We start from the raw sequence: 23,303 nt of genomic DNA on the forward strand, positions 1-23,303 counted from the left end.
AGGCTTCTTATCATACCTAGGTAATATTAATGAGTTAAGAGAAAGTGTTATATAGAAAAGTTAACCTTTTATTTCGCCCTTGAAAACTCGAGACAGAACATAAGTATCTATGTTTCTCTACCAGACTAAATAATGAATTATTTATAATAGATTCCAATGGAATTTGCCTTCATTGGTTGTACAAATAGACAGTTATAGAAACTATTGAAAAAAATCAGTCATGCGTTTAGTTTTTTTTATATAAGTATTATGTACTTGTATTGATTAAATAGTCCAAGTGACAAGGAGTTAGTGAGTGTGTCACAACCTATTGTATGAAACGTTAGTGTAATTATTTGGCATACTATCGCAGGTACTATTTCATCCGGCTTTTGTTCATTATTTGAATCGAAGTACCCATCATTATCTGTCATGTATTATATAAGGTACATACTATGTGTTTATGCGTGTTTATTTATAAATATCGATGGAACCAGCGGTACCAATGTCATTGTAACATAACACATAACTGATATGAAAAAAACATGTGCAGAGATGAACATTCATCATCTTCACATCACACCAGTAGCCTACTAGTGACCACTGCTGACCAAAAACCTCATCTCGTACGGAGAAGGATTGAGCATTAACCACCACGCTTGCACAATGCAGGTTGGCATCATCATCATACAAAAAAAGTCATCTAGTGAACAAATTCAGTACAGTAATTATAAGCTTCTGTGCTCTTACTGAAAATTTTATAATCTGAAGTCCATGTTTAGGTTGAAATTATTGGGAAAAAATTTAAAAATTGTCCCCAAAACCCCTTGGTTTGAAGACACGTTTCCGACCATCAAATTAGCAGTTCCTTTTTATGTTTTCTTAGCATAAAATGTGAAACTTAGTAATATGTGAATTTTATTTCCTCACTATATTGTAGTACCTAAATACCTACGTGATATAATGCTATTACTTAATTGCTTAAAAATCTGTGCGATGTTAATTGCAAAGCCAGCTATTTAGGCAAATTGCGTTTCAACACGTTTGTGGTCACATTAAATATCGTATTGTTTCGTGATTTCTGTGTTATTTTATTTAATTCTAATTCATTCGTCGATAGAAGCGAGTATGATTTAGTAGAAACTTAAGTATTAAATTTGAATTTCATAAAATAAAAACTTACTATTAAACAAAATCTTAATCGCTTAAAAATGTCTAAATAATTAAGATTCGAATGAAAATCGTAGAGAAAAGACTGATGCCAGTACCAAAGTGTTTCTACAGTGAAGTGAAGCGTGTTAAGTGATAGTACGATCTTCGAAGGGACGGGCGGCTTTACTCGCGAGCCGCGTTGTACTACGAACTACAGGGAGGAAGAATCGAAGACGCCATCAGAAAATTTCCGGCCAAATACAATTCACGGCTATTATTTATAGCATTTTGACGGCTTTCGCAACAGTACACGCTCGTCTCTCGCGAGAGACACCCGCATACGTAAAATTATTATAACACCATAATTATTATTATTTAACACCAAAGAAGCGAGGTTACCGGCTTTTTGATTAAGGTATGTGAACTTAAGAATCAAATGGAAACATTTTAATTTAATAGTTTTTTGTCAGAAATCCAATTTTATAATCGTTGTGTTTTTGATTTTGAACGATTAGCGCGTTTTTTATATATATATAAAAACACAGTTATTTTTCTTAATATGCAAAATAATACTAAAGTTCAACCAATTAATATTTTGTTGCTATCTGTAGCATTGTTCAGTATTCCGATAGGTATTGAATATTTGGATGATATTATGTTGTTTCGAATAACCAATTATTTTGGGTGACTTTGTCAATAGTATGGTACATACAATATGATGACATTAACATCACGTTCAAATACCTACTAATATGTATTACGTATATGTACATAATCACCGAATGTTTGTAAATGATATCAAGTATGTATAGGTAAGCAAGTACTGATTGACATTTGATAACAGGTTTTCAATATTTATTTATTTAGGATGAATTCTTTCCATATTTGCCGATCAGATTGTTTATTAGAATATTTTTTGTAATGTATTTTTTGAACAAAGGCTGGGGACTGCTTACCGGGGCTCCATTTTCAGTCAGTAAGAGTCTGACACTCCTTCTCAGCTCACACAAGGCGGGAGAAGCCATTGGATGATTTTTCCCCCACAAAAAATGCTTACACAGTACCCGATTAAAACAAAATAACTCCCTTCCTGATAAAATTAAGGAGACTATAATAATAAATTATATTTTCATAGGTACAAATTAGTTTTTACATATACTAAAGTACCCATTACATTAAAATGATTAAGCGCTTCTTTTACCACCTTCATAAAAGTAACCGATAAACTTATGTGACAGATAGGTCATACAAATTACGATCTTAATTCAAATTTATCTGGGACATAGCGGCTATTGTGAAACAGGCCCTTAAAAATGGAATAAAATAAATTGCGAAGTAATTATCATAAAGAAAGATCATTAATTGACATTACTGTTTCTTAATATGATTTGTTCCTACTTATTTATTTAATTGTGCGGTTGAAAATACCTTTAGCATAATTATTAATTATATCTAATTAATAATTTAGCATGTCAACATTGTAACTTAGGTATTTGAAACAGTTGTATCAATAAGTTCAATGATCCTAATCAAATCTTCATTGAAATAACGATTTAACAACCACAATGACTCAACAAAATTTTATACACTAATCCTAATACCACAGATTTTTTTGGTAACGCAATTTAAATATCATGTTTTATTAAATATAACCAATTGATACAGTTTTGTTCTGCATTGAAATTTTCAGTAGGTCTTTTGAAAAAAATGACACGTGGAGTTGGTCTACGCAGAAATCACAGTATTTCCTAGACCCTATGATTCTTTCTTACACAGATACTTCCTTAGTTTCTATCTCTGGCACGTACGCCAGTTACCTCTATTATCTCTATGTATATTATCTACTGACTTCTGACCACACTACACCTATTCCCGATCCCTGTCTTCTTAAATTCATGGGTACATCATCGGGCGATAAATAATACACCGTCTTTGGAAATATGGGTATATTATTGACGTATCTGTTAATTTGAATATTACATATTGTTTTTTTCATTAGAAGTATCCAATCTCATTTGAATGTACCGAAATCTTATCCATTAAGTATTTTTCGCAGAGCCATAGTACTTTAATATATGTGCTAATATGCAAATCCCTAGCGATTTCGCAACAGTACCAGGGTTCTGTACCTACATTTTTAAGAAAGGTTCCCTTAAAATTTTAAACACATTTTCTGAACCCAGAATACTAATCACTAAAATAATAGATAGGTACTACCATTTAGCAAGTAGTTAACCATTATCTCTGCTCCTCAAATCAACTAGAATTTCTCAGTAATAAAATGTAATCTTAGTATTAACTGCATGAAGTTTTCAATTAAGCAATTATGGGAAATTAGTGATCAGTTTTTGTTAGAGTATTTACCAAATTAACTTACATAATATTTTCCACTGCACTTCCACTGAAGATTTGACTTGTTACTACCCATTTGCTAGCACTGGTGAAGACATACAAATATCATGATTATCTATTATATAAAAATAAGTCGGGATTTCCTTCCTGACGCTATAACTCCAAAACGCATGAACCGATTTCCACGGTTTTACATTCGTTGGAAAGGTCTCGGGCTCCGTGAGGTTTATAGCAAAGAAAATTCAGGAAAAATTCAAGAAAAAAGCAGGAAAACAGGGAAAGTCATTGGTGGCGAAACGAAGTTCGCCGGGTTTGCTAGTTTAATATAAAAATAAGTCGGGTTTTCCTTCCTGACGCTATAACTCCAAAACGCATGAACCGATTTCCACGGTTTTACATTCGTTGGAAAGGTCTCGGGCTCCGTGAGGTTTATAGCAAAGAAAATTCAGGAAAAATTCAAGAGAAAAGCAGGAAAACAGGGAAAGTCATTGGTGGCGAAACGAAGTTCGCCGGGTTTGCTAGTTTAATATAAAAATAAGTCGGGTTTTCCTTCCTGATGCTATAACTCCAGAACGCACGAAGCGATTTCTGCGGTTTTGCATTTGTTGGAAAGGTCTTGGGCCCTTTGAGGTTTGTAAATAAAGTATCTATTTAAGAAGTTAACATTTAATAATTTTGAGCTTGATTAACATTGATAAGTAAGCAGTGGATGTAGTAAGTTGCAAACAAAAATAGATTGGAGTATATAAATAGTAAAAAATGCAAAAAATTACAATATTGCCATGATAATTTGATGATCGTTCATGGCTTGAGAGGTTGGAAGTGGTTTCATCGAAAAAAAATCTTGTCATTTCTATTTTTACTCCGCGTAAGATTTTTCCTGTATCATTGGTTGTTTACAAACACAGACATATAATATAATGTTTTGTGGATTATATATATGTATATTTCCCCTTGCCAATAAGTAATTCAACTACAGAGAAGATTAAGGTAATATTGCTTTCTATGCCCTTATAAATATGATCACTCTATGCTTGTCTAGCAAGCCATGTAACCATGTGCTGAAGTTTAAACTTAATACGCATATCACACAAATAGTCTAAATGTTTAAATTTATTTGTTTGGATGTTTGTCCGTTATACACGCTGAAACTACAGAACTGATTTTAATGTAATTTGGTATGCAGACAGGGTGAGCTGACTTGAGTGATAGAATACTTTATGTCACATGGGAACGCTGGCTGAAGCCACTGGCTGAAGCTAGTTTCACATAATAATATACGCCCTATTTACACTACACTTTGTAATGCAAATGGTTAAATAAATGATATATCGCTTGCCTATCTAATCAAAATATGGGAACGCGGAAAAACAGACAGGACACAATAAAATATCATTTACGTCTGGTTAATTGATCAATAAACAAAGAATTATCGTGTTTATATTTTTATCGATTATGTATTTATGTATGTCGATACTTTATGGGTAATTATGCGTTAGTTTTTATTATTAGTTCTTTGGAAACATAACATGAGACCAGTTTTTTTTACAAGATAATTATATGTGATGTTGTGGATAAATCGCAAATATTATAACAAAGGCCTCTTATTTTATTTCTAAGGCGAGGGTGCAAATGTATTATGTTACACTCACTTTTCACCAGTTTTGTTATAAGATCTATGTAATAGAGTTTTATTGTAAATTTTCATATAATATAGGCCCAAACCTAATCTCACAATTACATAATTCCAAAAAAAATAAATAAAATTAATCCTTTTAAGATTAAACGCAAAACAACCAAAAAGTTCGAAGTTTAAAATCTACAACAATGATACTGGTTAGGTAGGTACTTACTCGTATGATAAGAAAAAACGATGATACAAAACACCGCTGCGGTCGTCACGTGTCCGACCAGCTGTCTGTCTGTTGATGGTTGTACCTAATTATTATTTACTATGATGTCAGTATTAGCTATTATATTATCCATTTTGAAGTTTTATCTATCAGGATGTCGTATAAAAAATATATGTACAAAATGTAGTAGGTATTACAAAATCAGGGCTCTGTCTGGTTGGACGGCTGATCGTAAAAGCAGATGCTGAGTACTAAGTACGAAAGCTATCGAGAACGTATTCGTATCGCAATCGCAAGAATTTTCTATGAGATTTGAACAGTGCCCCTACCGAATGTAAATGCAACTAAATGTCGCAAGCACGAATCATTTTGATAACTATCGTATAAGGGCTACTGAACTAGGGCTCAAGTGTCTATGCACTGACACACGTTAAGAATTGATTTTTCGACAATTATCATTATTTGGTAGTAGTATATGATAGAAAGAAGTAATTTTGCCCGCTGTTAGGGACTCATGCATATTGGGTGTTACATTGTACGTTGGCACCAGCGCCTTCATATCTTCGGAGATTAAAAGGGGTATGTTATGGTTTGTCTAACTGGAACGAAACGACTAACGTGCTCTTCGAGGTAGACTATTTAAAAATCTATCATAATATCATTATCCTTTCATGGTAATCAATTTGTAGTGCCATTGTTATGTACTGGGTATAAAAACTTCATGTTATCTACAAAACAATTACATTCAAAACCATGAATAATAGTTCAAATGAGAAGTAATAAACTTTGCGTTCAAATTAAACAATACATGGAACGCATTGACGTCAAGATACCATTAGGGCGGAAAATAAATGTTAGAAATGACACTGGCAGTATAGTTGACAACACTATATTGGAGACTCGGTTGCCATTCAAGAATAAAAAAATAAGTGTTAGAAGTAGAAGACACGTCAGACAATCAGTTCTTGAAAATAATTGTTCTTTTTGCTCAATTATTTATTTTCCCTACATGGTCTGCAACGCACTTGTGTGTGTGTGTGTGTGTGATACATCAGGTGTTGCATTTGTTCACACACAGTCAATTTAATGTAAATACACACTACTTATTACGATAGCACCACTTAAACCAGACGGACCATATTTTAAAGGTTGCGTAACAAGACGAAACGAACGTATCCTTTTATTTATTTGTTTTAATTACTCATTTCCTTTTTCCAGATAAAAGATACTGTACATAAATGTTATCTGTAATAGATTGTATTCAGTAGGTCGAGCTTACGTCACTTGCATCGATTTATAACAAAATAAACCAAACGAAGTACAATTATCGCCGTTTAAATGGTTAAATTGTGCCACCCAAGACCGTTTCTTTTAATTCCATTTGAATTTCAATATTTCTTGTTCAACTCTGACTGATTGGAGTTTCTTTTTAAGTGTTATTAATGAGAGAATTATGTATTAAACTCCTATTTCGTCACTATTGTTTGCTAGTCGAGAAAGGATTGTGCACAGCAGGATATCCTTATTAGGCTATATTTTAAAATCAATTTGAATGATTTAGAGATTGTAATTAGGTGCAAAATCTTACTTTTTTGCTTCTAAATGGAGCTAGCCACTATTAGTATAATTAACTGTTGAATAGTAAAACTTATTGTTTCATAGATGTTAGGTAATATTGATCATAATATTAAAGACCAAAGTCCACCTTTGTATAATGTACATAAAGAGTAAAATAAATAAAAACAAAATATTAAGCGCACATAGGAACTGTTTATAGCAAATGTACTAAAGAAAAAATAATAAATTAAATATGCAGTAGATAGGTAAAAAACAACTAAACGATAGAAAAAATCCATTCAATAATACAAAATTCAAACATTATTTATACATACGTATTTATTTAATTTTCATCATTATGCAAGTTGCAAAATTTTAATTGTTGCAATCAGTTACTTTTGTATATTTATGCTAATTAGAGTAATTAGCTTTTTGGATTACATTGTATGCATATTTATTTATAATTTGTACAGTTAATAACGGATTTACCAAACAACAAAGTTTCTGATTCTTGAGCATTTAATTGAATTCTTTTGTTTCCAAATCTATATTCTTAAGCCTCATCTTCACTAGGAACATTAAATTTGTCGAGCGACATGAAACTGTTCTTTGTCGCACAGTCAACAATATCGCGGCGATGTCGTCGCCATCGCACGACGTCTCCGGGTTCACATGTTGCTCGGAAAATGTTCCTAGTGGGGATGACGCTTTATACTTACATTATAATCAGTGACAGTCTGCTTGATGGTAATCGTAGCACGTAGCCTAAGGAGAAGTCATAGGATGATTGAAAAAGTTATCCTGACCACGAAGCATGTACAAAGAGAAGAGTGCTGCGGACAACGTAAAAGGTTACCGGGGCTCCGGCTCAAAGCAGGAGAAGGAACGGGGTGGTTTTTTAGTCAGTAAGAGTCTGACACTCCCTCCCGGCTCACCCAAGGCGGGAGAAGTCATTGGATGATTTTCCCCCTCAAAAAAAAAAAAAAAATGACCACGAAGCACGTACAAAGAGGAGATGCCATAATGTTTTTACATTGCGCACTGTCACAAAAAACGACGCTGCCCAATGAATTCATAAGTAAAAACGTTTACATAGATTATAAGCGTTCAGAACATAAAAAATGTGGACAATTGGCTACGTTTTTGTAGTATGGGACCGCTAGATGGAAAATAGAGATGGGCGTGGATTGTAACGTACCGCGCTCCCCGTAAAGTGTCACACATTATGTTAAAGGGAAATCCAGTTATGTCATCTCCTCTTTGTATTTGCTTCAAGATCCTGACCTTCACCACTATCAACACTAAAGCCATTATAAAAAAAAGTTGACTCTATTTTTAAAGAACCTATACTCGTGAAAAAGACCGCGCGTCCGTTCATTTTTAAGTACAAATACCTTTGCTCTATTTGTGTCATGTTTTACACCTTACTGTTCAGTAATCAGCTTTAATTTATTAATGAATGAACATATCACTAAAGAGTCGTTTAGATACAGTAACCTGTTTGCTGTACATGTTAAGATAATACGAGTACTAATATATATAATTTAAGTTTTCCGTTTAAGTGATAAGTAGTTGCTTATAATATGTTCCTTATTTCCGTAGAAATGTAAGTTATTAATCCCATTATTTTATGTGGCAAGTCAGTGTCAATCTTCTTCTCTTTTCTGTGGTGTAAATAGCTCATTTATTTATATGCATCTCCTTTCCACGCTCACAGTGTCACTAAGATCTCTATTTCTTCAAAAACAATTAGCAAAATCGGCCCAGCCGTTCACGCGTGATGCGAGTAATTAAGAAGGATAGTTGGGATAACTTTATTTCATCAATATAGAGTTATTTAAGTATCCTAGATTAATTACTTGTACAGTTTATTGTGATACAACGCAAGCGCTATTTCACATCAGTTTTCTGTGAGGCCGTAGTATCAATCCTGTCGAGCCGGTTCATCAGTGCTGAAACATGGTCTCCCATACGTGCTAGACTAATTAGATAATTACACAATTTAAATATTATCTAGCATCGAAGTAGGCTACTATTATTAGTATCACATTCACAAATATTTTCGGTTATATTTATTTCTGTCAAGTATGTCAGCAACGTTTGTTTAACTAATTTAAATATATTCATTCAGTACGGTACTACATTAAGTGATTACTTATTGATAAGTTTATCATTATTGACAGTACATAAGCCGTCGGGAGTTTGAAAGTATTCATTAGTGTATCGTTTTCCGTGGTGAGTGTTTAATAATTTATCCTAAGAAGTATGGTTGAGTGAATCCAAAGCTTTTCTCTATCTATCTGTTAATCACGAGATCAGTGAAACGAATCGCCGGAAAAATTGAAGTTTTTTTAGAGGCTAAGCCTACTGTAACACCGTTTTAGAAAGCAGAGAAGTCATTATCAAAAAAAGGTTACCATAGCGTTTGATAAGGTCAGTGATCCTATGAACATAAACCGGACTAGTGTATTCCGTTATCTGCGCACATATTAAGACAATTTGAATATTTTTGTAAATCGTCCTAAGAGTTCATTCGAAGTTCTTAATGGTCGATTTATTTTTGTTACTATTTCAACCTTGACGACGGTGACGGGCTTTCATAATAAAGTTAATGAAGATTTAACGCATATTCTTCGAAAGAAAAATAAATAGTTTAATAGTGTAACTATTCGTCTAAAACTCCAACATTTGCAGATATTTGCATACACATTAAGATAAAAGTTATCATTTTAATTTAATTTAAAGAAACTAGCTCTTCTACTAGTTAAGATTAGGTCTTAACTAGTAGAAGAGCTAGTTTCATTTTAATTTAATTTCTCTATGAAGTTAAATACTAAAAATAAAAACATAAACATGCCAATTGAAGGCATTTTCTACAATATTGATAACAATATTAAGTATCTAAAGTAAGTTAAGTGTAAATGATAAAATTTAAACGCTTAATATATATCCAATTAAGTTTCTTTTATGAATATTTGTAGTTTATTTAACGGAATTTAACTAAATGAAGAGCATAGTCGGAAGCAATTAGCAACGGGCAATGTAAATAAAGTAAATGCCTTACTTTTATTTACATTGCCCCAATTTCCGATAGCAACTTGTTGTTCAAAAAACGCAAAACAGTTGTCGTAATTTTGGCTCTGCTAGATAAACTCATCTATTCGATTTACTTTGGAATTACATTTGTTGTCATAGCTACCTAGTTTCTGTCCACGTGCGCCTCTTGAATATAATGATACCCGCGGAAATAGGGAACAGTGATAACAATTCGACGCCACGGTTGACGCGGAGGCTGGACAACCTGTCACGCAACGTGTAGCGGGCTCGATACCCGCACAGAGCAAATCTTTGTTAGATCCAAAAATTCATAGAGTGAGGAATGATAAAAAAAAAATTGGCATCGTTTAAAAAAATATATACCTGCCTTACCGTCTGTCGCCTCTAAAGTTTGCCTATTCAACTACTATTGTATTTATTAATTGAAGAAATTCCTAAAGTCGAGTAACAACATAAAACAATTCTAAAATTTTACCATAGAATACGGAAGTAAAAAGGAGCAATTAGATACAGAAGCGACAATCTAGAAAAAGACAAAAAAGACAATGATTAGTGAAAGCGGTTTGGAGGTGAACTCTATGGGGCAGCCCCATGAATGCTGCACGGTATGACAGCTGTTAAATCCGAATGAATGCAAGTAAATCGAGTAGTTCAGCTTTACATAAAATATACGGATTACATCATAATCGGAATTCATGAATGATTCTGTATCGATTGTATCGATTAAGTGGTCACTAGCGCGACTGCCGTACGAGGTGTTGCGGGTTTATCTGGCGGAGAATTGTAGTTTCTTCGGATTTAAGAACTTAACTTTTATAATTGCAATATATTTATTATTGTATTGTTTCGTAATAGGGATGTTATTAAATACTAGATGATGGCAACTACGATTTTTGGTAGTTTTATACACATAGTATTGTTAGATGTTGTTTATAAATTGATTGCTTGATATTCGTTGAATATGCTCATTACAAATGGAACGGAATGTAGAAAACATATAGTAATAATTTACAACTAATTTAGTGTGTAACAGAAGATATAAGTATAGTCTTTAATATTTCGTTCGTACAAATATACATAATTATGACATTGTTGACTTGGCAATTGGCTTTTTGCCCTTGCCGTTAGGTGGACGGGACCGGTCTTGTTTTATGATGATGACTTATGTTCTACATACATGTAAATATGTGAATTAACGATTATACAGAAGTTTCTAGATAGACACAATTTGCGAGCATACACAAACAGGAAATAATTGGTCAACAACAAAAGTGTTAAGTACAAATTAAATTAAAATAGAGTTATTTTCACTCAATGCCACAGGGTCAAAAGGTGCCATTGTCCATTTTTTCTTAAACTTTTTTACTGCAAACGTGCACAATGTAAGCATTCAATTATATTTCGTACCGATGTAAGGGCACGTATTTAGCGATTGGTGGATATTCTAGTTTCCCGATCACATTAAAACTATTTTCTTCAATTAGGAAGGTCGGTCGGTTGGAACCAACAATATTCAGTATTAAATACTTAATCGGTGTGATTAGAAACGGATAAGGGTAACACCTGTTTTTGTAGAAAGAGCGCAGTTAAAAATTGTTGCCGCCACGTGCGCGAGAGTGTTAAATGTTCATAAGGGCAGGCGCATCGTTCGAGGCCGACCAAAATAAATTAAACAGCAACTGTATCTCAATTATTTGTAAAGAGTTGCAACGGATATCTCGTGTCGCAATATTTTACAGTATTCAAGAGCTGGCCCGCAACCGACACCACAAGATCAGTTAATAATTTGCGTGTAGTGCTTCACAGTGATCTATTCCGTTTATTTAGTTTTTGTACAATAATGGGTTTTAGTACGAAATATTGTGAGAAGTGGGCAAATAGAAACGCTGCTTTGTACAAGGAACATATACAAAATGAGACAAAATCTTACACAGGTAACGTACTAATGTGAACTTTATTTACTACTTTATAAAAGCTTCCTTATATGCATAGTAATCGTAGATAGATCGGGTAATTAATTTACCACAGCCCCAACAAAACATAAAATTCAAAGATGCTGCGTTATTTCTTGTGTGAAATTAATACATTTAACATAAAATCCTTTTTCTGAAACTTACATGGTTATCAATTTAATTAAAAGATCCTTCACGAAACACAATAAATTAAATGAAATATGTATATGCAATTTAAACACATGAGTATTAATTTCGGCTTCATACAACAATGTGTTTATTTAAAAGTAAATAAAATAGCTCTGTATTACCGTTTAAAAAACGCATTATACACAGATATTTACTCTATGCGGCCATCGAACCCGTCAGTAATTCATAGCGCAGCTGATTGCCCAGTCACTATGCTAAGCATGAATCAATATTTACTACTATGTCACATCTATCACATTATCCTCAATACTCTTTGTTTCAATCTATTTCCAACTAACCTTTGTACGTTATTTGATGACAATATTAATCTTATGTACATATGTGAACTATGTAATGTTCTTAACCAATCAACCTGCGCAACCTCGGACAGGATAATTCAATAACATTCTCAATGACACTAATAATTTAGATGAGGTAATTACTAGGTTATTGTATATAAGGATGTTTCACATAATCCTATTGATAATCAAGGATTTCAATTAATCTGTAGCTGGTATAAATAACAGGAACATAACGTACTTAGTTTATAAAGTACGATATCGGTTTTGCGTGAGATCCAAGCTCTAATTTATTCAAAGAAAAGGTCAAGTAATTTTCCGCAGTTGAAGAATAGTGCATCTACTTTCCACCATAGAGGTTTTCCTTACATTATCGTATTTCCAGCCTGCACTGCTCTCCGTGGTTTCATTTCTTAGTAGTGTCTCATCGCTATCGGTACAAATTAGTGTGTTAAGTTTAATATTAGTGCAATAATTTTCATAACCAGTGTAAGAAATAATATTTTGTAACTACAGTTCATATTATTACAATTTAAAAAGTCTGTTTCGTTAGAAGACAATTATTGTGTTTTATGATTTATTTCTTAATGATGCCGGCGAGCTTTAGTGAGCCCTTTGCGTGAATTGGATATCGATATAATTTCGTTCTGAAATATTAATGGATGATAGAGATGAAGATAACATACAATTGCTGTATAATAGTGTTAAAATATATCTGAGTATGTTATTGGGCTAATGGGTTTTTAATATTCCTGTAAATTTTATTTCTTTCTCAAGTTAATTTATGGTCCACACTCGTATCAGAGGGATATATAGAAAAAAAGACTAATAAATTGGATTTTTATTCATTTTGATTCTTGCATGGGCGCATCGACGTCTGCCACCTGCAGTAATAAGCCGGTTCTTTCGTGTGTACCGTATATTATGAATCAGTGATTTATGCGGAGCGTCTAGAGAATGTATGGAATATCCTACATGGCCCATAAAGCGGTCAGCACCTATCAGTGCCCATCGAGACTCAGTTTTGAATGAAAAAAGAGTAGCGACAGACGTCCCGCGATGTAAACTCCATTTCGTTCGCGTGACTTTCATTATATTTCCTTACAACGAGATAATTTACTATTGCAATATACACCTAATACCTATACTAATAAGATAGTAATTTTAATAAATAATGTGAACTGTGAAATAATTTATTAATACCAGTGCATATCGACAGAGGTTTTCCTGAATACTAATTAATTTTAGATATCTATGCAATATTTGACAAGGTTAAATAATTTAATGTGAAAAATATTAAAATACAAAGTGTTGTGAATGGGGTTTCAAAAACTGTGTTTTGTTAGTGGACAATTAATATTGTTGGTGATATTTTGTATTTATGTGAAACCAGTAACCATGGTTGGGTTTTTCGAACGTGAGGAGTACTGCGGTGTTTTGTTGAGTCAATATGGTAATAACTTCGTTAATTAGCTGTTATTTAGTTGTGCTCTTTGAGGAACAAACGTTCATTCTTTTTGCACTTTCTACTGAAGCTGTGGTTACCACAAATGCATTGCTTACGAGGAAGTGCGATTGAGAATGTATAATATCATTTAATTTCTTGAGTAACTTTATTATTTTACATCTAATTGGTATAAGATTTAAAACAGAATATATATTTCTAGATAAGCTGTAAAATATGATGGGGATTCTATTTTACCCGTGTGAGCCTAAATTTGTTATGCCCGGCGAAATATTTGGCGATATATACGCTTCATTTGAGTTGAACTATATGTATGTAGAATTCTATAGTTTTCTATGACAAAACAAATAGTCTGTCATCATACCTTTTATATGAAAGTTCACGCTTTTTTTTTTGCTTTGAATCATATTATACTGTGTTACACAAGCATGATCACATCGATACATTGTAGGGTTAAGTAATAGTGCTCTGAACCATAATTGTAGATTTAATTCAGTATTGAAAAGTATTTTTCTATATACGGTCCTCTTTTATAAGTATTTTAGGCCTATTATTAAATTTAAAAATAATTAATTTAGTGAAACAGCACAAATAAGCGAATAATGTTTATGTATATGTATAAATATTATTCACTTGTTTACAGTATTAAATATTTCGTCCGTATTAAAGGTCGTCCCAAGCAACATACATCCACGAGTCTCGAAACTATTTATAAAATCAATTCGATTGTTGTTTATATAAAAAATAAATGTCGTGGAACCGGTAAGAGAAGAATTATCTTTTTCTATGGATACTTAAAAACTTATCATTTTTGTCCTTCAGATCCCCATTTGCTGGACACTTTCAAATTGGAAATGTCGCAAGGAATCGAGAGGTTTTTCTTGTTATCCTACTGCCTGGCATGTTGCTGGCCCGGGCTGGGTGCCAAGTCTGACCTGCGAGTGGTGAGACAATGGGCAGAACTGGACTTCGTGTTCCCCAGCGAAGAAGCCAAACAAATAGCTATTGAAAAGCGCTACTATGTACCTGGAATGTCTGTGCCCATAGACGTCGATGTGCATCATAGGCAAGGTATGTTACATGAATGAGTAAGTAGATGGCAATCTTAGCCAAGTTGACCTATAAATCGTTAATAGGAATGGAACAAGTGTATGATGATGTGACTTATCGACAACGATAAAAACTCTCATACATGTGTGTGTGTGTGTGTTTTCCTCTTTATTTATTTTTTGGGACTTTTACACGAACGTGTATGCCAGTCCCATCATACATTATACTAATACGTAATCTAACTATAATATGTGTGTTTAAGAGTAACCAAGTTTAACTAACTCATTAAAAGCTGTAGATTTTAAACAACATGAATACTATTGACATACTGTGTTCACGTTTTACTCTAAAAGGAATTATCTATTTACTGTTAGCACCATTTACATTGTTTAGTGTAACAACTTGTCACTCCCCTGGTCCAATATATGCGTAGACAAAAGGCTTTATGTATTCGCTATTCGCTTCGATTTCTCTGACCGCAAGAAGTAATTTAAATTTTATTGTCACGCTAGTGAAATTGGAGTCTAATAGCATTCACTTGTGATTGAACTTATATTAAACATTAGGTGACTAGCTTCCGCATGCGGCTTGTCCTGTGTGGAATTTAAGAGATCTCTCTTTTTAAAGTAACTCCTTAAAAAGTAAGCTGAAAGTATTTTTCAAATAAATTCTAGTAGTTTCAGAGCCTGCAAAGTACTTAATACACAAACAATAAAATCTGTCGTCTTTATAACAATAGTAGTAAGGTACATGTGGAAACAAAACCAATATGATGTTAATTGGTAAAGCGACACCCACATGCAGTTACTACCAGTGAGGCAACGGTTCAAACTAAAATAAGATACAACTTACGAAATGTCTCCTTTTCAATGAAATTGAAGAGGTTTGCCAACAGAATTTACCTTACCTTTGCTATCACCCAGTTGCTGTCCAAATCTGGGACATAAGTCTCATCAATAGTATGACAATATAATCTTCAGTTGTTTACAAAAAAAAAAACACTGTAAAGTTGCTTTCTACTTGAGATGTGCTATACTACGCTGCTGTGGATGCTTTTGGCTTACAGCAATCATATTTATTGGTGCACATGGCTTAGCACTGGTTCAACTAAGATATGTTTTTTATATGGAAAGATGTGTGTTTTGGATGCGTGGTATGGTCTTCTTCGTCCAGCTACTTTCTCTTACTCGCACAGCTACATAGCTTAGTATCAGCAGAAACGGTCACATAGTTTCACAGTTCAGCTTTTACATCATCACAGTATAGCTACATAGCACATCTCTGGTGGAAAAACACCCTTTAAAAACGTTACTGGTGAAAAATACATTGAATTGATATCCACCTCTACCTACCCATACGAGGAATATGTAATGTAAAGATGTTACTTATAGTGATAATCATGGGAATATTTAGCACAATTTTGTTTCGGAAACAAGAATGACTGTTAGTTTTTAAACGGTTGTAATAGGTGCTCGTTAACCCGTAACGTTTTTTTAGCAGTAGTTCATTGGCTGATAAGTACGGGGGATTTTCGTTTTTTACCATCGCAACGCAAAAAGTATGCAAGAATGCTTGTGTTTATGTGGTTTTACACTGACTCGTAAATTACATGTTATTACTGTGGGTTATTAAGGTTCTCTCGGCTTTAAGTTAGGTGAGATATATTAAAGTGTAATATATCATTTGTTTATTCTGTAGCTATAATGTCTGAGCTGCAGACTACCTAGCGGGTTTACCGGGTCTCCGACTCGAAAAGCAGGAGCAAGAACAGGGTGGTAATTTAGGAAGAGTCGGACACTCTCTCTCGCCTCGCCCAAGGTGGGAAAAGACATTAGTGATTTCCCCCTTAAAAATAAGCTATAATGTGTCTTGAATTATAAAGAACATTATACTGTGGCCCATTCAATCCTTTTTGAAGTAGGTATGTTTATAGCGATTGCTTCAAAAGATCAGCTTGAAAACGAGTTGACATAACATTGTTAATTAAACAAAAGACAAGTCGTGGGCTAGGTCAATGACGTATGTACAGACGTATGTATCTTATATGCGATCTTTGTATAACGGCGTATAATATCACGCATTCTACATATTATGCGAAAAGATACCTACACTACACTTAGTTACTGTGTAGCTCACTTTTCACCTGTTAGCTATGGATGCAAACATATTAAATCCAGTTAAATAAAAAATTCGACAATCAAACCCTTTGGGGGGAGGGGGGTAAATATTTCAATGACTTCTCCCGCTTTGGGCGAGGACTAAAACACAGTCCGTTCCTACGACTGCTTTTCGAGCCGGAACCCCGGTAAACCCGCATCTATGGCTCTTTGAGGTGCGCGTGACACAGACAATCAAACGCTATATCCGGCACAACATGATACAGAGTCTCGAGATTCTCGTTGTGAAGGCATTTTTTTTTTTGAATACCCAGAGCAAGTTTTTCGCGAAAACGTAACCATATAAGTTACATGTTTTAAGAGCTAATATAAGTATTATGTATTTGAATACTAAATATTTGCCGTGTTTATGATACTGACCGCACCTTGTTAGCCTTGAAACGACTGACTTAGAGGATGAGATCTTCATTTGTTTTATTTTAATACAAAAGATTATACCGGATTATTTTTTTAGATGCGTTTAGCGTTTAGGTGTGGCTAATTCGATGACGCGGGTTGAGATCAAACTTAAACTAAACCTTTATTTGTCAGTTACGAGTAAGAGTGGTTTCAATTACTCTTATATAGTAAACTGTAAACACAAACTGTTACAACTGAAAACTTTTACTGTGCTCGATTCGGTGATGAACTCATGAATCACACGTAATATTATGTAGTTCAAAAGGAGTTACGTTACGTAAAATGCGTAAACAGGTACGCATATTACCAACACAAGCATTAGCAAATCCACTTTAGAATTAATTTCATTGTTCAGATTCTAGCGGGTCAACCTAATCGAGCATCCACAATGTCTCCAATCGATTTTCGACCTTATTATCAAACAGTAAAGTTTAATCTATTAATCAATACCCCGATACCAGTACGTTGCCTCGACTGAATGAATTACTACGATGATAAAAAATCTAATAAGATCCTTTTCTCATTTGCAGGCCCATATCCATCCCGTATCTTCGTGACAAACCCTAGGTTCGACGAAGGTCGGCCGATCACATTGGGTACCGTGGATGAAACCGGCAAGATTGTCGCCTACCCAGACTACTCCTGGCATGACAACCAGGGATTCAACTGCGGCGGCATGACCTCCGTGTTCAGAGTTGCTGTAAGTAAACATTGTATTTACGGAGCTAATTTAACTACGATTTTTTTTCGCCATAGCACAAAGCTTTTTTTGAGGGGTAAACCAATGACTTCTCGCGTCTTGGGTGACGCGAGAGGGAGTGTCAGACTCTTACTGACTAAAAACCACCCAGATCCTACTCGTGCTTTTCGAGCCGGATCCCCGGTAACACGCTAGGTAATCCACAGCTCCACACCAGGCATCAGCCCTACTGGGCCCCATCTGTGGTGGTCTGTTATATTGTACGTCATATTGCATAGCAATATGCAATAGACCACCGATATACACGGGTATAGCACAAAGCCTAGAACGATGATTTATCGATAAATTGGATACTTCATAACGTAAATAGTGTCACCTGGTAATTGAAAATCCGCTGCATTTAATATGCTTCATACTGAATCGTCACCGTCTAAAAACAGGGACTAAAACGTTGTATAGGTTTGTATGCTTTTTGCCGACACTATGATAACCAGTGTAAACCTTGACTATGTCTGATTGCATGTTAAGGAATAATCATAGGTTGAGTTCAAACCGTTTGCCATCCCATAAATGTCTATTTATAGTATCAAGTCACCTTGCCTCACCATAAATCAGATTCCTCTTGTGAAAAATAAGTAACATTGTAAAGAAACTAACCTTTTAAATTCTGCTGCACTTAACAACGACGTGGTGTAGTAGACCACGTAGTTACCTATACCTTTTTTTAAGGGGGAAAATCATTAAATGCATACCCTTGGGCGAGGCGAGAGGGAGTGTCAGACTCTTACTGACTAAAAACCACCCCGTTCCTACTCCATTATACCTACGTACATAGAGTCAAATATGTATTTATTCGCTAAATATAATTTTCATTAACAAACGGTCCAGAAAACGTTACCACGCCAATATAATCTTAATTAGGTATGTTAAGTGTTATGTAGTTTTCGTAATTAACACGTGAACTGAAGACCAAGGGAAAACCTTGTATGTTCATACTAGTTCAATATAATCAACAATGGCCTTTGTTTACTTAACGACTCTGTTTATGGGTCTTATTGCATAGGTACAACCAGCTACATTGTTTAGTATGCAGCTAAGAAAATTAAGATCGATTTAGTACAGAGACAGTAACCACTAACCACTAGTTGGCTACTACTAAGCCGACACGGCTTCGTTATAATGTATAAAATATACAATAAGACCGGGCAGCAGTAATAAAGCTTTTTTAAAGTGCAATCTCCAATATACCAGTTAATTTAGGCCCTATGTAGAACCGGAGCTTTGGACTGCCTAGCGTGTTACCGGGGCTTCGGCTCGAAAAGCAGGAGTGGGAACGGGGTGGTTTTTAATCAGTAAAAGTCTGATACTCCCTCTCGCCTCATCCAAGGCGAAAGAAGTCATTGGATACACAATTAAGTCCGGACCCTCAAAAAATGCTCTGTGCAGAATAGACCTGTCAACTGTGGGCATTATGGTTAGACTATCTTGTGTAGAAGAGGAGACCCATGGTATAGCAAATAATTTGTCAGACTGTACCTAAGTACAGATGTCCTCTGAAGAACATCTAAGAATAACTTTGTATTTCCGTATCTGACGTAAGTCTGGTTGTAGTTAGGTAACTCAGGATAGGATGTACCTGCGCCTAGGTCTAAAACACGCGATGAGTACAAGAATATAATTGTGTTTTATTGTAAACGGGATTTATGATTTCAACATTATAATTGTGTAGGTATTGTGATTATGGTAGTTTTTTCTGCTTCTTGGTATCAGGCGATCTTGCGACAAAGGTCCTTTGTGAAATATTATTGCTATTGATAACGATTAAACATCTTGCTTCCTGGTTGTTACCAGGGACATCTAGAAAAAGATAATGATGATGGTGGTACCTAATACTTACTCATTCAAAGGATTGACACAATGTCGTTCTGATCAACAATTAATACTTTTTTGATCAACATACATCAATATCAAAACAAACAGTTAAATCTCGTATAATGTAGAAGTTCAAACAACTTATAGTTTTTCTTTAGGTCTTAAGTATGTCCCAGGCAAGTCACATCTTAGGAAAAACGGAGGATGTGACTCTGCCTTTAAAAGTCATTAAGAAGTACAAAAAAGCAAACAAAACAGTGACATCACCAGTGGTTCCGCAGGTCAATAGACCCGGATTCAACGGATGTTTAAAATTAACTTATTTGTGGTCAAATTAGGATGATACAAAATTGTATCTATTATAACGACATGAATTATTTATGTCAATAATACTGCCTCGTTGGCCAAGTGGTTGCAAGTGCGACTGCCGGGCAAGGGGTCTCGGGTTCGATTCCCGGGTCGGGCCAAGTATTACTGACCGTTTTTCGGTTTTTTGAAAATTTCTCAGTGGTAGCACGGAGTCTGGAAATGTGCCCGGTACATGGCAATAGGCTCACCACATGGGACTTACAAAATTGTGAAATGTGGGTGTACATTGGCATTATGTGTTGTAATGTGCACCTCTGTCTTCCCTTTCGGGAATTAAAGGCGTGACGTTATCAAAAAAAAATTATGTCAATACTAAACATGTTTTTATTCCAATTTCAGATTGATGAATGTCAGCGGCTCTGGGTGATGGACGCCGGTAAAATAGGAGACAAGCAGGTGTGTCCGCCTCAACTGCTCGCCTTCGACCTGACAACCGACCAGCTCATCTACCGCCACGTTGTCAACGCCTCCAACTATGTAGAATCATCCCTGTATATCACTCCTGTAAGTAATTTTCATCTTTATTACCAACCTTCTGGGTTTTATTTCGTTTATCATCGATCCAAAATATACCTTTTTCATTTGTCGAAAAACTGTATTTCAATAATGATTATTGTAAGACAAATTAAATTCACGCTTCTGCAAATGAGCCCCGGTGTGACTTAAAGCTAGTAGAGAAACATAAAATTTCACTGCAAAACATACCTTACCGTCAATATGACAGAGTCTAAAGTAACATTACTTACAGATCGTGGACGTGCGACCCCGTGGGCCTGGTGACTGCGCAAACACGTACGTGTATGTAGCCGATGTGTCTGCCTACAGTGTCCTAGTGGTCGATGTGATGAGAGACCAGGCCTGGCGCACCACACACCGACTTTTCTACCCCTTCCCATCTCGAGGAACATTCACAATTGACGGTTAGTAATAACATCGATCTATAGAATATTTTTTTTTCATTATTTTATTATACCGATCATGAGTTAATTAAGGCGAGCAATTTTCCTATTATCCTATAAATGCCTACAATAAAAATGACAGTCTATTAAAAGATTTATGCGTAATTTGACTGAGCCCAAAATGTGTAAAATGAAAAACGATCATTAACTTTATTAGTAACAATTATTGCTGGACTATTTACCATGTTTATTGAAGGTTTGCCAAACACCGTGGTACATGACATATTTCGTAAAAAACCAATAAAGAAATTGTGTTTTCCAACTAATTACGTCTACTCTCGGAACATTTAATAAATCGACAATTTGTTTCAGGGGAAAGCTTCGATCTGATGGACGGTGTATTGGGTATGGCTCTCTCCCCATACCACCATGGCAGAGACCGCTTCCTCTACTTCCACTCGCTCGCTTCCACCACGGAGAACGTAGTGAACACCAAGATCCTCAGGAACAATTCTTACATGCATGACCCTACCATTGACCCGGACGCAATTTATGTAAGTAAATGTCTATACATTTTTGTATTTAACAAAATGAGTTTAATTTTTTTTATTACAGTAATCAATTAGACTGCACGGTTGGTGCGGTGGCTGGGCAACTGGCTGCCGCGCAACGGGTAGCGGGTTCGATTCCCGCACGGAGCAACTCTTTGTGTGATCCACAAATTGTTGTTTCGGGTCTGGGTGTCATGTGCATGTGTACTTGTATGTTTGTAAACGCACCCACGACACAGGAGAAAATCTTAATGTGGGGCAACGTTCTTTTACATAAAAAAAAAAAAAAAAAAAAAAATTGTATCAAAATGCCTTTTTGGTTAATACAAAGATTACGATTGTCGTACGAAGTATCGAAGAGAAGAAAAACCTCACGTACCGAAGAGATTCGATTTAAAATATTAAATATTATCTATTCATTTCAGGTATTCCCGAAAGAGCGTTCATCACAATCAGCAGCTGAAGCCATAGACCGCAACGGCATTATGTACTTCGGCCTCATGGACCCACCCAGTATACTGTGTTGGAATACTGCCACCGAATTCTCTTCTCACAATTTCCACACAGTAGCTGCCGATAGGGAAACCCTACAGTTCGCAAGTGGTGTAAAAATCGTATTGAACGCTAGAGGAGAAGAGGAGCTGTGGGTATTAACATCGAGTTTCCAAAGAATAATGACAGGATCGATTACATCAGAGAGAATAAACTACAGGATACATGCTGAGAAAGTCCCAATTATCTTAGCGAACTCTCCGTGCAAGAATTCCCCAAATGGTCAAAAAGGCTATCATGTGAACCTCGTGGACAAGTCTTCGGACGGACACACATATCGGCCGCACAGATATGGCAGCGCGTCGTATCTCTAGAGATTAATGCCATGTCCGACCGATTGCTTAAGAAATTTGTGAGAAATAATAAGCCATAAAACATTTAAGTTACTACGTTGTCATCATGACTTGTTCACAGACCTTTCTTATAACTAAGGCTACGGTTGTAGCCAGGTGAAACCGTGAAGTGTCATCTTAATGTAATTTATTTAACAACTGACACGCAATCGGTACCGACTGAAACCTTAGCATAGAACGTTTTCTAGACGCGCTTATTGTGTTTTATTTTATGTAAAACGATTTAAATATTTTAACATGTTTGAACACCAAAGTCATTTCTTAAATTCTAATGTCCCGTTAGTATTTCAATGTTATTTAAGTTACCTATGTTATGTAACCAATTTATTATTAAATAATAATACGTTTTAAACATTATTCTGATTATATGTTGTAGTCATAATACCCGCTTTATGTTCGTCGTTGGTTAAGTTGACGACTGTGAATTAAGTTAAATTAAATTAAATCAATTAAATTAAATTACCTTAATACACTGATATGTTTATCTAAGTGTATGTAAAAGTGGTGAACATTTTGTAAATTCCTT

General features: G+C 35.0%; 1 protein-coding gene across 4 annotated transcripts; it reads left to right on the top strand.

Moving 5' to 3' along the window:
* Window positions 1-1,212: 1,212 nt before the first annotated feature.
* Window positions 1,213-23,134, top strand: LOC118264028 (protein yellow). Of its 4 annotated transcripts, none has more exons than XM_035576342.2 (7): window positions 1,213-1,546; window positions 14,678-14,926; window positions 18,012-18,181; window positions 20,762-20,926; window positions 21,171-21,342; window positions 21,694-21,875; window positions 22,298-23,134. In XM_035576342.2, exons 2-7 carry the CDS (start codon window positions 14,710-14,712, stop codon window positions 22,736-22,738), a joined length of 1,347 nt encoding a protein of 448 aa, XP_035432235.1. In that variant the 5' UTR covers window positions 1,213-1,546; window positions 14,678-14,709; the 3' UTR covers window positions 22,739-23,134. The 4 variants fall into 4 exon arrangements, with proteins under 4 accessions (XP_035432235.1, XP_050560950.1, XP_050560949.1 ...); XM_050704993.1 differs by lacking the exon at window positions 1,213-1,546 and adding an exon at window positions 9,173-9,326; XM_050704992.1 differs by lacking the exon at window positions 1,213-1,546 and adding an exon at window positions 11,776-11,884.
* Window positions 23,135-23,303: the final 169 nt, after the last annotated feature.

This window comes from Spodoptera frugiperda, chromosome 26, assembly GCF_023101765.2.
Source record: "Spodoptera frugiperda isolate SF20-4 chromosome 26, AGI-APGP_CSIRO_Sfru_2.0, whole genome shotgun sequence".
In the NCBI taxonomy this organism is placed as follows: domain Eukaryota; kingdom Metazoa; phylum Arthropoda; class Insecta; order Lepidoptera; family Noctuidae; genus Spodoptera; species Spodoptera frugiperda.

What these genes read in the sequence shown, in the direction of transcription:
- LOC118264028 (XM_035576341.2), top strand. Translation starts at nt 13,708, where the DNA reads ATGGGGTTTCAAAAACTGTGTTTTGTTAGTGGACAATTAATATTGTTG. An exon ending in CGATGTGCATCATAGGCAAG is followed by an intron (nt 14,927 to 18,011) that starts GTATGTTACATG and finishes TCTCATTTGCAG; the next exon opens with GCCCATATCCATCCCGTATC. An exon ending in TTGACCCGGACGCAATTTAT is followed by an intron (nt 21,876 to 22,297) that starts GTAAGTAAATGT and finishes TATTCATTTCAG; the next exon opens with GTATTCCCGAAAGAGCGTTC.